Source organism: Bombina bombina, chromosome 4 (assembly GCF_027579735.1).
Source record: "Bombina bombina isolate aBomBom1 chromosome 4, aBomBom1.pri, whole genome shotgun sequence".
NCBI lineage: Eukaryota > Metazoa > Chordata > Amphibia > Anura > Bombinatoridae > Bombina > Bombina bombina.
Window position 1 is genome coordinate 1,210,031,226 of NC_069502.1, and position 19,362 is coordinate 1,210,050,587.

Consider the following 19,362-nt stretch of genomic DNA (forward strand, 5'->3'; position numbering starts at 1 on the left):
GAGGGGGCGATAGAGAGACTTTTGGACCAAAGGGAAGTGTTTTGGATTTTCCATCTCAAAACAAAGCACCCCTTTGGTCTAAATTCCATAATGGATGTTGATTTATTTTACTAATAGATTTATGATTGTTTTTTTCATTTTCTCTCCTTTTTAACAAAAAAGAAAATGAATTAAAGTAAAAAATATCTTTAAGTAAAAAATATCTTTAAGTGGAGATTGAGTTCTACATCCATTTAGGATCAAATTAGAGTAATAAAATTGTTTCATATATATCTAGCCATCTGACAGTTTTAAATAAACACACTTAACATTTATGTTTGCTTTAAAATGAAAATGTTTAATATAAGAAACAAAAAAACAATTAATGATAATTTACCTTTAACCATGACTATCTAGGTAGTCATGGGTTAATTCAACAGATGCATGTAATTGATAATTAACTTTACCTTTAAATTAAGGCTTTTCCCAGCACTAGTTATGCCAGTGAACAAGGGCTGACATTAGGCCCGAAACATGTTTGGTTGCTGTTGCTCTATGTCAGTTACAGGACTGTAGCTTTTGTTTTTTCTTTCATGTTTTTACATGCAACTGATTTTAACATTTTTTGTACCAAATAAAGCTGTATTTTTCAACTTTTAACAATTTGACATATACTTTTTTCTTTTTCATATGGTCTGGAGATGTGGATTAGCAGAGTGTTTTCGGAGACAAAGTATCTGAGGAAGGGGATACTTTGTCTCCGAAACGTTACATTAAATGTTTGGTGTTTGAAAAGTCCAGTGAGTGCAAGTTTTTGCTATCATTATATATATCTCGTTTGTCAGTCAAGGCTTACAAAGACCACAACGGGCGACAAAACCCTTGGAACCTGTATGCACCTGTGGAAGTGCAAATGTCTAGCAATATCAGTCTCTTCTTGGCTCTGAGCAGTTAAAAGAAGAAAGTACTTCATCACAAGCTGTAAAAGAATGTACGTTTATGCTGTTCGCCTCAGTCTGAATGGCGAAATATAGAACACGCAATTTAAGGAGAAATTTCAGTTCCCTATTAGCACAAAGCAATGTTAAATAAGAAACTTGCCGTATTTGTAGGTCGGGCTTTGAAATTACGCCTATTAATGTATATTGGTGAGCTCGGGCGCGCGCCTATGTGCCTAGGCAAATGCATTTTCTTTCAGATTTGCACAATTATAGACGCAGCTTGCTTACATAAATATGGCGATAGGTTTGTATGCGTAATTTTGGCCGCAATTAAGGCCGGATTACTTTGATAAATCGCCCCCTTAGTGTCCTGTATAAAGTCGTCAAATAATTTGCTCTTTTAAGTCACTTTATAATCAGACACAACTGCTATTGAATTTCACTTTGTACGCCATTGCTTTGCGGTCACAAGGGTTGTAATGCATTGTATAGTTTATATAAAAACAAAAATGGACCCCTTTACTGACAGACAGGGTTGCAAGGCAGTGCTTGGGTGACAGACTTCCCTGGTGGTCAATGGGTTAAATCTGCACAGATAGAACAATTTTTAAATAAGTCAAAGGTTAAAAACTTTCTAACCCCAAAAAGCTGTTCATACTCAGCAATTTGTTTCTCCCAACAATTGCAGGAAGCAGTTCTGCAGAGGAAATCCTCTGGGTTACGGAAAGATCTGCCCCCAACAAGATAGAGTTTCAATAACAGAATAGTGAGCAGTATCTGTACAAACCTGTTTTAGTTTAATAATCTTATCACTACTCAGTTAACCCCTTGGCTGTCAGGTAACACATTGCAGAGGCTAAATTCCAGTTATACAGTGTTTGGTTAGTGTGAGCAGTGGCTTTTGTGCAACATTGTCAGCTGAAGTCACACAAGGCTCACACTTTACTATACCCCCTGTAAGCAGATCCTGATAGTATTGTAGCAAAACAGGTTTGTACAGAAAACGAGAATGGAAACTATAAATGCAAAGTGACTGTGTTCTCTAGGGAATGTGTTTTTTGCAGATCTACAAATAGAGATAAAAAAAAAAAGCAGAAGCTGTAAAACAATGAAAAGTGCAGCAGATGTAATATTTTCCTAATTCACATTGGTGATTATTATATGCAGGTTCATCTCCTATGAGGTTTGCCAGATCAAGAGTCTCCCATCTGTCTCTAATGTTGTTAAACTAAGCCCAACCTGTGAAGACCGCAACTAAAGACACCAGGCTGTTAAAGCAAACTTGATCACAATATTCACTTTAAAGCTGTCAGCTGCCTCATCCAGCGCACGTGCACACTACACTGAAGTGAATTGCGTGACTGAGCAGATGGAGATTGGAGAACAACCTAGTGACGTTGTTTAAAAACAAACAAAAAAACGCAAAGAGGGTTTGGGAGATATTAGCAAAGGACTTTTTGGTGCAGCAAAATATAATTCAAATTTCTTCATTTTTTACAAAAGATGTAAAATCCACATTTTTTTCTTGATTCAGACAGAGCATACAATTGTAAGCAACTTTCTAATTTACTCCCATTAAACATTTCTTTGTTCTCTTGGTATTTTTATTTGAAAGAGCAGGAATTTAAAGCTTAGGAGCCAGCCCATTCTTGAATCAGCACCCTGGGTAGCACTTGCTGGCTACATTTAGAGTTGTACCTAGTCACAAATACATGCTCATACTGCAGTATGCATAGAGCACAAATGTGTGTTTTATAATATATTATTTTTGTAAGTAAAAGAAAAAAAATTGTAAATCTTAGTATGCTGAATAAACCTACTTTTCAAAATATTTGTGGAGGCTTGTCTCTTACCACCAAAGAGCATGTGTACTGCAGTATGCATATAGAGCACAAATAATTATCAAACAGTTTTTACTGGAAAAATATGTTCCAATATTTCTCAGCTGGTTTTTGACATGCAAACCCCCCCCCAAAAACCCCCCACACATTTTCCATGTTTTGATAATATATCATTCAGTGTCCTCCACAGAAAATGTTGCATTATACATTAGCCAGGTGATTGCAGTGTAATTCTTACTTTTTCAGCTATCCAAAGCACAAAATAATTGCACAATTTAACATACATGTATTTAATGATAATTTGTGCAATAAAATAATATTAGCTAAGACTTTAGCTGGGAGGTCAGTAATATTAGCCAGGTGTTGCACCCGTTAAAGAGGTCATGGGGAAAACACTGTGATTGCAGCCCCATATTCCTGTAATACAGAGTAAATAACTGTGCTGTAAAGAGCTGAGAAATCAACATAAAATAGGGTGCGGTGCATCTGTTAGTAAGAAAATGATATGCATTCTAGATATTAAACATGCACAAAATGTATTTTTATCCAGCCAAAAAATAGATTACATTTAGGTCACAATGTGTTTCACAACCCTCACATACTTATGGACCTACCGAGAAATGGGAAGTGGATAAATATGGACTTTTGACTTCACTACTACAGGGAGATTTTTATAAATAAACAAAACTCCCACAATAGGTCAGACTTGTAATCAGTGATTAGATTAAATGTTTAGCCACATAAGGTTACACTGAATGACTGGTCTGAAGAGATTCACTGGCAAATGGCTCAGAATTCTCAGCAAATAGTTAACCCCTTCATTAATGGGGTGTCTAAAATGCACAGTTAAAACATTGCTATACAGTCTATGCATAATACACGCACTAAAATAAATAATATATACACATATATATATTTTTTTTTTTATTTTTATTTTTTTTACACATATACACACAGACTCATAGAACAGCACTCTCCATTACTGAATCCTTTTATTTGGTTGTTTTCGGGGTCTCCCCCGTCCTCAGACCAGACAATAACTTTTGTCTGGTCTGAGGACGGGGAGACCCCCAAAACATTAACCAAATAAAAGGATTAAAGGGACATGACACCCACATTTTTTCTTTCATGATTTAGAAAGAGAATGTAATTTTAAACATCTTTCTAATTAACTTATATTATCTAATTTGTTTTATTCTCTTGATATTCTTTGCGGAAAAGCATATCTAGATATGCTCAGTAGCTGCTGATTGGTTGCTGCACATAGAAGCCTCGTGTGATTGGCTCATCATGTGCATTTCTTTTTCTTCAACTAAGGATATCTAAAAAAGGAAGCAAAATAAATAATAGAAGTAAATTGTAATGTTGTTTAAATTTCTATTCTCTATCTGAATCATGAAAGAAAGATTTTGGGTTTAGTGGCCCTTTAAGGGATTAAGTAATGGAGAGTGCTGTTCTTTGAGACTTTTGTGGATGAATATTTTGAACTGTACCCCGGGAGCTTGTTTTGTATATAGGAAGTGAGTGCTGGATCCCACAATGGAATGAAAAAAAATAAAATAAAAATTATATATATATATATATTTTGTTCCCTACGAAATTAGGCTTTGACTGTGATATGCATACAATCAGACATATAAGACATGACAAACACATATTATAAAGACAAAAACAGAAAGACAGATAAAATAATCTTTGGTTATATATTGTATCCTTTGATGATATTTTTGTCTTTGTTGTGTGATACAGGAGTTCTGAAAAAATATTTGCAGATAAAGAATGGTATTTGGGAAATTAGGTAAAAGAGTTCTGTATTAACCCAATATATTACAAAACTTCATTATGAATAAACGTAGAAAAAGTAAAAACCTAAATTTCTGTAGCAAACAAAAAATAGCTAAAATTTGTAAAGCATCCTTGGTAAATACAAAGAGTTTCCATTTTAAGGCATCAATGTGAAGGCAAAGTGCACGTTATAAGCATCAGAACCAAACGGTGATAACGTATCACAAATCAGCAATTTAAGTAAACGTTAATCTCTTGCATAATGATTTCCTGAATTCCTGAGAATGTTTGTACCTTTGGTCACAGTTCACATATACTTGCTGGTAGGTAATCAAGAAGCACCATATCACACAAGCAGTAAGTGTGAGAGCAGGGGCACCTCATAATCTGGCATATGATTGGCACAGTGCATGGTCTCTAATGTCCCCCCAGCCACCGTTCTTAGTCTGTGGGGGGTTCCGTACTTCTTCTTGGCGGCTGGCGACAGTTATAGTTTTTGGGAAAAGTCGCCCGCTCAGCTCCCTGACCTGCGTTCTTAGAGTTTGTAAGCCAGCCTCTGGGCTGGCACATGGCCCTGTGCGCCCACATCCACCATCTCCGCCGTCAGCAGGCAGAGAGAGTACCCTTGGCAGGCGGGCAGACAGAACCTTTAGTGGGTGGGCAAGGCACGATGCCGAGATATGTTGCAGACTCCAATCCCAGTTATAATCATCATATGTGCAGAATTCCGCTAAACAGCCCATAAGCTGGTAGTAGAGTCCTCTAGGCATTGCTACAGCAGATCGATGCTTTGGCGCTACCCAGCCGCTTAATTCTACCTGCTGTGGATCTGGTGATGAATCTGGGCTGGCAGTGCCTCCAAGACTCAGCAGTTGGCATCCTTCCTCTTGGCATTGACTTTGCATGAGACGCATCACATGCATCCAGTCTGGGAGGAGATAGCTGCCCTCTTCTAGGAACAGCACATAACCACTGTACCCACTCACTTCCCGCAGTCTTTCCCAGGTGTAGTGCAGCTTCCACCACCAGTGATGTTTGTCCAGGGCAAAGGAGGCTTCCCTGTAATGCCCATGGCTGTCAGGGTATTCCGCATTATTGCAGCCACTTTGCAAGGCAGACTCTTTGGATAAGTCTCGTGGGCAGTCTGCAGGGTCACTTCCTGGAAACTCATGCGGGTAGAAGCTCATGCTGTATGGGAAGAAGAGGGGCAGCACACGGCAGAAGTCTATAGATTGTATGGCATCAGCAACCTCAGTGCAAGGCTTCTCCATGCTCAATACCAGCAAGAGGCGGTTGGTGGTCCCAGGCCCAGCTGCCTTTAAGGATTCTGTGAGTAGCCGAAGGCGGGCACCACTCCCAGGTCCTCCTCGTACCTGTACCACAACCACCAGCTCAGGTCGACTTGGGAAGAGTTCAGCATTAATAACTGTCTGCCGTAAATTGTTTCGATAGGCAAACAGTCTCATTTGCAGAGGGGAGCCATGGGGCAGATGGAAGGCGGAGAAACTCTTGTTATCAGAGCGTAAACTGCTCAGTGTGGCGACTTGTTCCTCCTGGGCAGAAGAGGAGGTGAGGAGCAGGCAAACACAGATGCCCATCACCAGGAGCAGAAGCAGGGCAGCTATCTTCTTTTTATGCAACGTCAGCCTCATGGTTCCAGCCGCTAACTACCTGTGAGCAGATAAATACTCTGTGGTGATCCCAAGCATAGCAGATGTGCTCCTATCTTACCCTATACACAAATACTGCAGTATGTTAACCCTGACCTTAGCTAAATCACCCTTACTAATGAGGCTTCATATTACTAACCCCTTACTGATGAGGCTCAATATTACATTAACCCCTTACTGACATGGCTTAATATTACATTAACCCCTTACTGATGTGGCTCAATATTACATTAACCCCTTACTGATGAGGCTCAATATTACATTAACCCCTTACTGATGAGGCTCAATATTACATTAACCCCTTACTGATGAGGCTCAATATTACATTAACCCCTTACTGACATGGCTTAATATTACATTAACCCCTTACTGATGTGGCTCAATATTACATTAACCCCTTACTGATGAGGCTCAATATTACATTAACCCCTTACTGATGAGGCTCAATATTACATTAACCCCTTACTGACATGGCTTAATATTACATTAACCCCTTACTGATGTGGCTCAATATTACATTAACCCCTTACTGATGAGGCTCAATATTACAATAACCCCTTACTGATGTGGCTCAATATTACATTAACCCCTTACTGATGAGGCTCAATATTACATTAACCCCTTACTAATGAGGCTCAATATTACATTAACCCCTTACTGATGAGGCTCAATATTACATTAACCCCTTACTGATGAGGCTCAATATTACATTAACCCCTTACTGATGTGGCTCAATATTACATTAACCCCTTACTGATGTGGCTCAATATTACATTAACCCCTTACTGATGTGGCTTAATATTACATTAACCCCTTACTGATGAGGCTCAATATTACATTAACCCCTTACTGATGAGGCTCAATATTACATTAACCCCTTACTGGTGTGGCTCAATATTACATTAACCCCTTACTGATGAGCCTCAATATTACATTAACCCCTTACTGATGAGGCTCAATATTACATTAACCCCTTACTGATGAGGCTCAATATTACATTAACCCCTTACTGATGAGGCTCAATATTACATTAACCCCTTACTGATGTGGCTTAATATTACATTAACCCCTTACTGATGTGGCTTAATATTACATTAACCCCTTACTGATGTGGCTCAATATTACATTAACCCCTTACTGATGTGGCTCAATATTACATTAACCCCTTACTGATGAGGCTCAATATTACATTAACCCCTTACTGATGAGGCTCAATATTACATTAACCCCTTACTGATGAGGCTCAATATTACATTAACCCCTTACTGATGAGGCTCAATATTACATTAACCCCTTACTGATGAGGCTCAATATTACATTAACCCCTTACTGATGTGGCTCAATATTACATTAACCCCTTACTGATGAGGCTCAATATTACATTAACTCCTTACTGTCCATCTCGGAATTAACACCTTACTGATAAGGCTCAATATAACATTAACTCCTTATAGCCCAGTTTGGAATTAACCCCTTACTGATGAGGCTCAATATTACATTAACCCCTTACTGATGAGGCTCAATATTACATTAACCCCTTACTGATGAGGCTTAATATTACATTAACCCCTTACTGATGAGGCTCAATATTACATTAACCCCTTACTGATGAGGCTCAATATTACATTAACCCCTTACTGATGTGGCTCAATATTACATTAACCCCTTACTGATGAGGCTCAATATTACATTAACTCCTTACTGTCCATCTCGGAATTAACACCTTACTGATAAGGCTCAATATAACATTAACTCCTTATTGCCCAGTTTGGAATTAACCCCTTACTGATGAGGCTCAATATTACATTAACCCCTTACTGATGAGGCTCAATATTACATTAACCCCTTACTGATGAGGCTTAATATTACATTAACCCCTTACTGATGAGGCTCAATATTACATTAACCCCTTACTGATGAGGCTCAATATTACATTAACCCCTTACTGATGTGGCTTAATATTACATTAACCCCTTACTGATGAGGCTCAATATTACATTAACCCCTTACTGATGAGGCTTAATATTACATTAACCCCTTACTGATGAGGCTTAATATTACATTAACCCCTTACTGATGAGGCTCAATATTACATTAACCCCTTACTGATGTGGCTTAATATTACATTAACCCCTTACTGATGAGGCTCAATATTACATTAACCCCTTACTGATGAGGCTCAATATTACATTAACCCCTTACTGATGAGGCTCAATATTACATTAACCCCTTACTGATGAGGCTCAATATTACATTAACCCCTTACTGATGAGGCTCAATATTACATTAACCCCTTACTGATGAGGCTCAATATTACATTAACCCCTTACTGATGTGGCTTAATATTACATTAACTCCTTACTGTCCATCTCTGAATTAACACCTTACTGATAAGGCTCAATATAACATTAACTCCTTATTGCCCAGTTTGGAATTAATCCCTTACTGATGACGCTCAATATTACATTGTTTTTACTGATAAGGCACAATATTACACTAACCCCTTACTGACTATTACATTAACTCCTTACTGCCCAGTTCAGCATGAACTCCCTACTGATTTAATACGGACACTCTGTCATTAGACCTTGGCTGACTACAATATAATGTTCCTCCTTACTGTCTGATTCATTAGTGTCTTTAGTGTCTATATAGAGGTCTTATTAGCCCCTAACTAACGGGTGTAGTGTTCTATGAAGCTCACGTTACCCCTGGAGGAGCTGCATTAACTCTTTCCTTGCTGCCCTGCGCTGTCAGTCCAGTCCCTGTCTCAGGGCTCCACAGCCTCCCGTATTCCCGGCTGCTCCTCGCCAGGTGCCGAAAGTCACTGTCACCTGAGTTCAGTTGCTGAAGCGAGAACTTCAAACACTTTCCTCTCCGCCCAGTGACGTCACCTATCTTCCACCAATAGGCGCGCGCTATCTGCGAAAACCCGCCCCCAAACTGGAAACAGACTGACCAATAGGCGCGCGTTTGTGCGGTGACGTGTCCTTGACATACCGGCGGCCATGCTTACTAAGGGCATAGTGCCCATACTGTGCACGCTGCAGACGGGCTAATGCACTGTTCAGGGGCCACCTGTGTGCGGAATACAGACCACGACTCATGACTGGGGTCCTACATGTGTTACATTGTTCCCGGAGCTTCATGACTAACAGCTCATGTGGCTATCTGATTTGAGGACCTTATCCCCTGGGGACAGAATGTTTTGTTTCTGGAAAGCACTTGCACTGTTTTATTTAAGGGGTCATACCAGTGAAAATGTAACTTTCATATAGAGAATGCAGTTTTAAGGGACCTTTCAATTTACTTCTCTTCTTAAATTTATTTCATTCTCATGGCTTGCTTTGTTGAAAAGCATACGTAGGTAGGCCCAGGAGCAACGCACTACTGGTAAATAGCTGGTGATTGGTGGCTATACACATATGTATCTTATAATTTGCGTACTATATATGCTCAGCTAGCTCCCAGTAGTTATTTGCTGCTCTGGGGATGACTTTAACTATGTGTTTAAACCATTTGAAGAGGCTACACACATAGTTATATACAAACAATACTGAAATAATAAAATACCATAACACATTAGAACATTTTCTAATTGTTCTGTTGCTTTGAATGGAGTTGGACTGAAGGCCTTGGTCAGTGTTCTGGGGTACTTATTATTACCCCATCTTTGGGGTGATGCGCAAGCTTGTTACATGTGGGGAGCGTTGGGGAAGGGAGACCTATACAAGGCTTGATGGTTTTAATACTTTCTGTTGTATTTCCAGCTCTTGTTAAAGGGACACTGTACCCAAAATTTTTCTTTCATGATTCAGATTGAGCATAACATTTTAAGCAACTTTCTAATTTACTCCTTTTATCAAATTTTCTTCATCCTCTTGGTATCTTTATTTGAAATGCAAGAATGTAAGTTTAGATGCCGGCTCATTTTGGGTGAACAACCTGGGTTGTTCTTGCTGATTGGTGGATAAATTCATCCACCAATAAAAAAGTGCTGTCCAGAGTACTGAAACCAAAAAAAAAGCTTAGATGCCTTCTTTTTCAAATAATGATAGCAAGAGAACGAAGAAAAATTGATAATAGGAGTAAATTAGAAAGTTGCTTAAAATTGCATGCTCTTTCTGAATTACAAAAGAAAAAATTTGGGTTCAGCGTCCCTTTAATGTTACCCTGTAAAATCAAATTGCTTGGAAAAATGCCTTATGAGGTATCAGCTTGCCAAATGCAGTTAAAGGGACATTGTACTGAAAAGCGTTATTCCACTTAATGTGTTCCCTGTGATGCAGTTTACCTGCTGGAGAGTATTAAAGGGACACTGTACTATAAAACATAATATTTTCCAAAAGACCTGTTATATTAACGGCAGAGTATCAAAAGTATGTGAAATTGTTGATTCATGTTTATTTTTGTATTAAAAAGCCAGTTTTGCTTATTAAATCCAGCACCTAATATTCTCAAGGAAATGCCCATATAAATGGACTGAGCCTGCTACTGTTATCTCTGTCTAAATATACAGCATAATAGGTATTGAAATATTAATTATGGGTGGAAGGAACAGTGAGCACAAAAATCTATTTCAGATACAAAAATCTCTCCTACAATTAATTATTGTTATTGTCTACTGTTTACATAGCTTTTTTGTTTTACACAGAATATGTCTGTATTCGTATTTTGTCAGTTTCATCAGCAAAATCAGCTATTTCAAATGACAAAATAAAGGCAAAGGACATATTTGCAAATACACTACAGCGGATAACATGGACCATTGGGAAGACACCTTCCTTTACCTTTTTATTTTGTAATATGAAATAACTGCTTTTGCCTGTTGAAACCAGCACATGTACTGCATTATTAACAGTAGAAAAGCTAAGTAAACAAGACAAAAGACAAAATCAATCTTGCAGTGGTGGTGAGAGACAAAGCCTAGCACATTTAAAAGACTGTTCCTAACACATACAGGCAGTCCCCAGGTTACGAACGAGCTAGATTCTGTAGGTTTGTTCTTAAAGTGCCATAAAACAGGTTTATATATGTGCATATCCTAAAATGGCTAATTAATTTAAAATAGTTTGCATAAAAAAATTGTTTAAAAATTGCTGGCAAGTATTTTTTAAAATAATTTTCAAAAATAAGCATAATGAATTACATAGCTAAACTGCCGGGAGCAGCTAACTCCACCCCTCTTATCAACTGAGTTCACGGCTTCTAGGCAAGCTCCAGCAGATAATCCCTATTCACTTTTTTGCATTTTACCAAAAGAACAATAAACATAGATACAGCCATAAAAGGAATTGTGTGGGGGGAGTTAGAGCTTTACAGTTCAGAAACTAAAAAGAAAGGGTTAATGGCGAGGCACTGCAGTATAAATTTGCAGTAAAGTTATTAAAGAACATATTATATTATTCTGTCTCTATCTCAACTTGTTTTATGTCACTTGAAGTTGAATTTGTATGTAAGTTGGAAAAGGCACTTTTGTTTTTAGGTGAATCAAGCAAAACATTTTTTTTAGTTTTGGATAGCATAGGGAAAGTTTGTTTTGCTATCTGTGCCCCTGTTCAGAAAATTTCACATCACTTTCTGTCCTTGTGAAATTGAGTATTTTGGGTTATCCTGGAAAGAAGGATTGACGATAAAGCTCTGTTTTCTCCGTTTGTAAGTATGAGTTGTACTTAAGTCAGATGTCTGTATCCTGGGGACTGCCTGTATGTCAAAACCAGTGTTCTCCAGGTCCTATGTAGAGGGTGAACCACCCAGCTAATTTTACTGATTGACCGGCTACAATGTTAGCCAGTATTAAGCTACAATTAGCTAATAACAATTTTTATTGCACAAATTATCATTAAATACATTTTTTGTTAAATTATGCAAGTAATTTGTGCTTTAGATAGCAGAAAATGATATACAGTAGTATTAGACAATATTACTCTGCCTCTGCCTACACAATGTATACAGACATACACTTATAAACTCACAGACAAATTCATACACATTTGTTTACTAACATACACTTATATACTCACAGACAAATTCATACACATATTTGTTTACCAACATACACTTATATACTCACAGACAAATTCATACACGTACAGTGGGGCAAAAAAGTATTTAGTCAGCCACCAATTGTGCAAGTTCTCCCACTTAAGAAGATGAGAGGCCTGTAATTTTTATCATAGGTATACCTCAACTATGAGAGACAAAATGTGGAAACAAATCCAGACAATCACATTGTCTGATTTGGAAATAATTTATTTGCATATTATGGTGTAAAATAAGTATTTGGTCAATATCAAAAGTTCATCTCAATACTTTGTTATATATCCTTTGTTGGCAATGACAGAGGTCAAACGTTTTCTGTAAGTCTTCACAAGGTTGTCACACACTGTTGCTGGTATGTTGGCCCATTCCTGCATGCAGTTCTCCTCTAGAGCAGTGATGTTTTGGGGCTGTCGCTGGGCAACATGGACTTTCAACTCCCTCCAAAGGTTTTCTATGCGGTTGAGATCTGGAGACTGGCTAGGCCACTCCAGGACCTTGAAATGCTTCTTACGAAGCCACTCCTTCGTTGGCCGGGTGGTGTGTTTGGAATTATTGTCATGCTGAAAGACCCAGCCACGTTTCATCTTCAATGCCCTTGCTGATGGAAGGAGGTTTGCACTCAAAATCTCACGATACATGGCCCCATTCATTCTTTCATGTACACGGATCAGTTGTCCTGTTCCCTTTGCAGAGAAACAGCCCCAAAGCATGATGTTGCCACCCCCATGCTTCACAGTAGGTATGGTGTTCTTTGGTTGCAACTCGGCATTCTCTCTCCTCCAAACATGACGAGCTGTGTTTCTACCAAACAGTTCTACTTTGGTTTAATCTGACCATATGACATTCTCCAATCCGCTTCTGGATCATCCAAATGCTCTCTAGCATACTTCAGACGGGCCCGGACATGTACTGGCTTAAGCAGGGGGACACGTCTGGCACTACAGGATCTGAGTCCCTGGCGGCGTAGTGTGTTACTGATGGTAGCCTTTGTTACGTTGGTCCTAGCTCCCTGCAGATCATTCACTAGGTCCCCCCGTGTGGTTCTGGGATGTTTGCTCACCGTTCTTGTGATAATTTTGACCCCACGGGGTGAGATCTTGCGTGGAGCTCCAGATCAAGGGAGATTATCAGTGGTCTTGTATGTTTTCCATTTTCTAATTATTGCTCCCACAGTTGATTTCATCACACCAAGCTGCTTGCCTATTGCAGATTCAGACTTCCCAGCCTGGTGCAGGTCTACAATTTTGTTTCTGGTGTCCTTCGACAGCTCTTTGGTCTTCACCATAGTGGAGTTTAGAGTGTGACTGTTTGAGGTTGTGGACAGGTGTCTTTTATACTGATAACAAGTTCAAACAGGTGCCATTAATACAGGTAATGAGTGGAGGACAGAGGAGCCTCTTAAAGAAGAAGATACAGGTCTGTGAGAGCCAGACATCTTACTTGTTTGTAGGTGACCAAATACTTATTTTCCACCATAATTTGCAAATAAATTCTTTCCAAATCAGACAATGTGATTGTCTGGATTTGTTTCCACATTGTGTCTCTCATAGTTTAGGTATACCTATGATGAAAATTACAGGCCTCTCTCATCTTCTTAAGTGGGAGAACTTACACAATTGGTGGCTGACTAAATACTTTTTTTGCCCCACTGTATATGCATATCTATACAAACACACTTATATAATTTATACACATATATGTATACAAGCATTCACTTATATACTTACAGACAAATTCATTCACATATATATATACACAATAAGATCAGCACTCACCAGCATCACCATCATCACTGTGCACGGCCATGTAAATTTATCCAAAGTGAAAGCAGCATGTGAAAAAGGATCCGGTGGGTATCCCAGTAGCTTCCACAGAAGCATAAACAGCCAGCACCAGAGAGTAAATCAATCACCTTTTATCCATTTCAATAAAAGGTGATTGATTTACTCTCTGGTGCTGGCTGTTTATGCTGCTGTGGAAGCTACTGGGATACCCACCGGATCCTTTTACTCACAGACAAATTTATACACATTCTGTATATACACAAAATGACAAGGGCCCTATAAAGGCAAGCTCCTCTATTTTACATTATAGGAAACTTCATGTATCTGCATCATCTCAATTACTATTTCCTAATGGAGGAGTGGTGCTGGCATTTATTACAGCATGCAAACAACTTTGGGAACAAGATTCCCTAAACAGAAATGCTTTGTTAACACTTTTTGCCCAGACTGATTCTAGAGGCAGCAAATGCTTGAAATATAACCTTTATTTTAACTCTTAAAAGATGGGTTGACAAACTAAATTAAAATCCCTATCATGGGCAGCTATGGTGTGAACTTTGATATGTTACCTGAATTGTTGTCTGTTGGCCTTTTTGTGTTGTTATTATATCAGGCAACATTCATAATTCATAGTATTGCTATGTAATTTCTATATTCCAGGTAATAAACCAATAGTGACCTAAACGATTGATACCTTGCTGGATGGATAATAATAATAATAATAATAATAAAGGAGCGTTTATTTGGACGCTTTCATAACTTCATATATTTGAATCATCCGTAAAGATCACTATCCCAGATACCTTTGTGATATCAGTTAACTGTCGGGGGTGTATACAATACTCTACTGGATTTTTTATACGTTTATCTCACATAAAGTGATAACTGTTTGCATTGGTATACACAAATAATTGTTTACATGTGTGTATTTTATTTGTGTTAACACCGTCTTGTTCAAGGGATTCACATTGGTTTAGACAACACTGTATCAGTAGTGAACCTGTAACTAGAATTCGAGTTGATACTTTAACCACAGTATGAAACCTATTAGGTTATTGTTAGTATGTAATGCACCACAAAACTATATTGCTCTATATGTAAATAACTTCCACCCAAATGGATATTTTGTGAAATTATCCATCATAATAGATATTACGTAATTGGTGCTAGTTTAGATGTGCAAGATATAATCTGCTGTTAGCGTTCCCCAAATTACTAGCTAGTTTGCTAGTTACGCTGGTATAGTCGTTAACTAGCATCCACAACAGTATGTCAAAATTATACTGTGATCAGTTAGTATTACTTATATCGCTGCTAGCTAGCTTCCATTATGATACTCTGTGTAAATATCTTATATACTTTTTCCATAATTTATATGCTAGTTGAGCTAGTGTTAATCTTAACCTATGTCTACAACAGCACATTAAATTGTATTACAATAAATTAGTATTGCTTGTATCGCTGCTAGCTAGCTTTCATTACAATGTATCCATATTTTTGGGTATTAGTGCAGTTTATGAGTATTGCTAGTGTTTGGACTGATAACCGTCCCTCGTTGTCATATATATAATGCTCATATAAGAGCAGCTATTGCACAGTTATTATTGATATCTTTAATCCCTTATGAGCTTAGATAGTAGTTATGGAGATTCTGTATTTCTCAAACAGTATATTACCACTTATATCGTTCCCCCATATATAGAAATTCTATTGCAATTTGGGTAACCCTTATATTAATCACAACCATAACACTCTGATAGATTTAAAATTTACAACAAATGGGACCCATCGTCCCACACACCTCCCTGATGCGTTTCACCTGCAAAAGCTTTATATGCGATACAAGCAATACTAATTTACCGTAATATAATTTCATATGCTGGTTAAGATTAACACTAGCGCAACTAGCATACAAATTATGGAAAAAGTATTTAAGATATTTACACAGAGTATCATAATGGAAGCTAGCTAGCAGCGATATAAGTAATACTAACTGATCACAGTATAATTTGGGGTATTTTGACATACTGTTGTGGACACTGGTAAACGACTATACCAGCGTAACTAGCAAACTAAAATATCCATTTGGGTGGAAGTTATTTACATATAGAGCAATATAGTTTTATGGTGCATTACATACTAACAATAACCTAATAGGTTTCAAACTGTGGTTAAAGTATCAACTCAAATGCTAGTTACAGGTTCACTACTGATACAGTGTTGTCTAAACCAATGTGAGTCCCTTGAATAAAAAGGTGTTCACATAACAAACACACATAAACAATTATTTGTGTATACATAACAACTCGCAAGTCTCAAGCTGTGGTTAAAGCATCAACATAAGTGCTAGTTGTGGTTCTCTACTGATACAGTGTTGTCTAAACCAATGTGAATCCCTTGAACAAGACAGTGTTAACACAAATAAAATACACACATGTAAACAATTATTTGTGTATACCAATGCAAACAGTTATCACGTTATGTGAGATAAACGTATAAAAAATCTAGTAGAATATTGTATAATAAGCAGTTATCACTTTATGTGAGATAAACGTATAAAAAATCCAGTAGAGTATTGTATACACCCCCCGACAGTTAACTGATATCACAAAGGTATCTGGGATAGTGATCTTTACGGATGATTCAAATATATGAAGTTATGAAAGCGTCCAAATAAACGCTCTTTTATTATTATTATTATTATTATTATAATCCATCCAGCAAGGTATCAATCGTTTAGGACACTATTGGTTTATTACCTGGAATCTTTATATAGAAATTCCATAGAAATACTATGAATGTTGCCTGATATAATAATAACACAAGAAAGCCAATAGCCAACAATTCAGGTAACATATCAATAAAGTTCACACCATAGCTGCCTATGATAGGGATTTTAATTTAGTTTGTCAACCCATCTTTAAAGAGTTAAAATAAAGGTTATATTTTAAGCATTTCCTGCCTCTAGAATTAGTCTGGGCAAAAAGTGTTAACGAAGCATTTCTGTTTAGGGAATCTTGTTCCCAAAGTTGTTTGCAAATTCATACATGTATATGCATACTAACATACACTTATATACTCACAGACAAATTCATACACGTATATGCATACTAACATACACTTATATACTCACAGACAAATTCATACACATACAGTATATGCATACTAACATACACTTATATACTCACAGACAAATTCATACACATATATGCATACTAACATACACTTATATACTCACAGACAAATTCATACACGTACAGTATATGCATACTAACATACACTTATATACTCACAGACAAATTCATACACATACAGTATATGCATACTAACATACACTTATATACTCACAGACAAATTCATACACGTATATGCATACTAACATACACTTATATACTCACAGACAAATTCATACACATACAGTATATGCATACTAACATACACTTATATACTCACAGACAAATTCATACACGTATATGCATACTAACATACACTTATATACTCACAGACAAATTCATACACGTATATGCATACTAACATACACTTATATACTCACAGACAAATTCATACACATATATGCATATGCATACTAACATACACTTATATACTCACAGACAAATTCATACACATATATGCATACTAAAATACACTTATATACTAACAGACAAATTCATACACATACAGTATATGCATACTAACATACACTTATATACTCACAGACAAATTCATACAAATTCATACACATATATGCATACTAACATACACTTATATACTCACAGACAAATTCATACACGTATATGCATACTAACATACACTTATATACTCACAGACAAATTCATACACATATATGCATATGCATACTAACATACACTTATATACTCACAGACAAATTCATACACATACAGTATATGCATACTAACATACACTTATATACTCACAGACAAATTCATACACGTATATGCATACTAACATACACTTATATACTCACAGACAAATTCATACACGTATATGCATACTAACATACACTTATATACTCACAGACAAATTCATACACATACAGTATATGCATACTAACATACACTTATATACTCACAGACAAATTCATACACATACAGTATATGCATACTAACATACACTTATATACTCACAGACAAATTCATACACGTATATGCATACTAACATACACTTATATACTCACAGACAAATTCATACACGTATATGGATACTAACATACACTTATATACTCACAGACAAATTCATACACATATATGCATATGCATACTAACATACACTTATATACTCACAGACAAATTCATACACATACAGTATATGCATACTAACATACACTTATATACTCACAGACAAATTCATACACATATATGCATACTAACATACACTTATATACTCACAGACAAATTCATACACATATATGCATATGCATACTAACATACACTTATATACTCACAGACAAATTCATACACATACAGTATATGCATACTAACATACACTTATATACTCACAGACAAATTCATACACGTACAGGGAGTGCAGAATTATTAGGCAAGTTGTATTTTTGAGGATTAATTTTATTATTGAACAACAACCATGTTCTCAATGAACCCAAAAAAACTCATTAATATCAAAGCTGAATAGTTTTGGAAGTAGTTTTTAGTTTGTTTTTAGTTATAGCTATTTTAGGGGGATATCTGTGTGTGCAGGTGACTATTACTGTGCATAATTATTAGGCAACTTAACAAAAAACAAATATATACCCATTTCAATTATTTATTTTTACCAGTGAAACCAATATAACATCTCAACATTCACAAATATACATTTCTGACATTCAAAAACAAAACAAAAACAAATCAGTGACCAATATAGCCACCTTTCTTTGCAAGGACACTCAAAAGCCTGCCATCCATGGATTCTGTCAGTGTTTTGATCTGTTCACCATCAGCATTGCGTGCAGCAGCAACCACAGCCTCCCAGACACTGTTCAGAGAGGTGTACTGTTTTCCCTCCTTGTAAATCTCACATTTGATGATGGACCACAGGTTCTCAATGGGGTTCAGATCAGGTGAAAAAGGAGGCCATGTCATTAGATTTTCTTCTTTTATACCCTTTCTTGCCAGCCACGCTGTGGAGTACTTGGACGCGTGTGATGGAGCATTGTCCTGCATGAAAATCATGTTTTTCTTGAAGGATGCAGACTTTTTCCTGTACCACTGCTTGAAGAAGGTGTCTTCCAGAAACTGGCAGTAGGACTGGGAGTTGAGCTTGACTCCATCCTCAACCCGAAAAGGCCCCACAAGCTCATCTT

The 19,362-nt window shown here is 37.1% G+C and overlaps 1 protein-coding gene across 1 annotated transcript; it reads right to left on the reverse strand.

Moving 5' to 3' along the window:
- Positions 1 to 310: 310 nt before the first annotated feature.
- On the reverse strand, positions 311 to 9,080 carry LOC128658185 (alpha-1,6-mannosyl-glycoprotein 2-beta-N-acetylglucosaminyltransferase). Its single transcript, XM_053712705.1, has 2 exons — positions 8,926 to 9,080; positions 311 to 6,217 (listed from the first exon to the last, which is right to left on the reverse strand). The coding sequence occupies exon 2, from the start codon at positions 6,196 to 6,198 to the stop codon at positions 4,927 to 4,929; it is 1,272 nt and encodes a 423-aa protein (XP_053568680.1). The 5' UTR covers positions 6,199 to 6,217; positions 8,926 to 9,080; the 3' UTR covers positions 311 to 4,926.
- Positions 9,081 to 19,362: the final 10,282 nt, after the last annotated feature.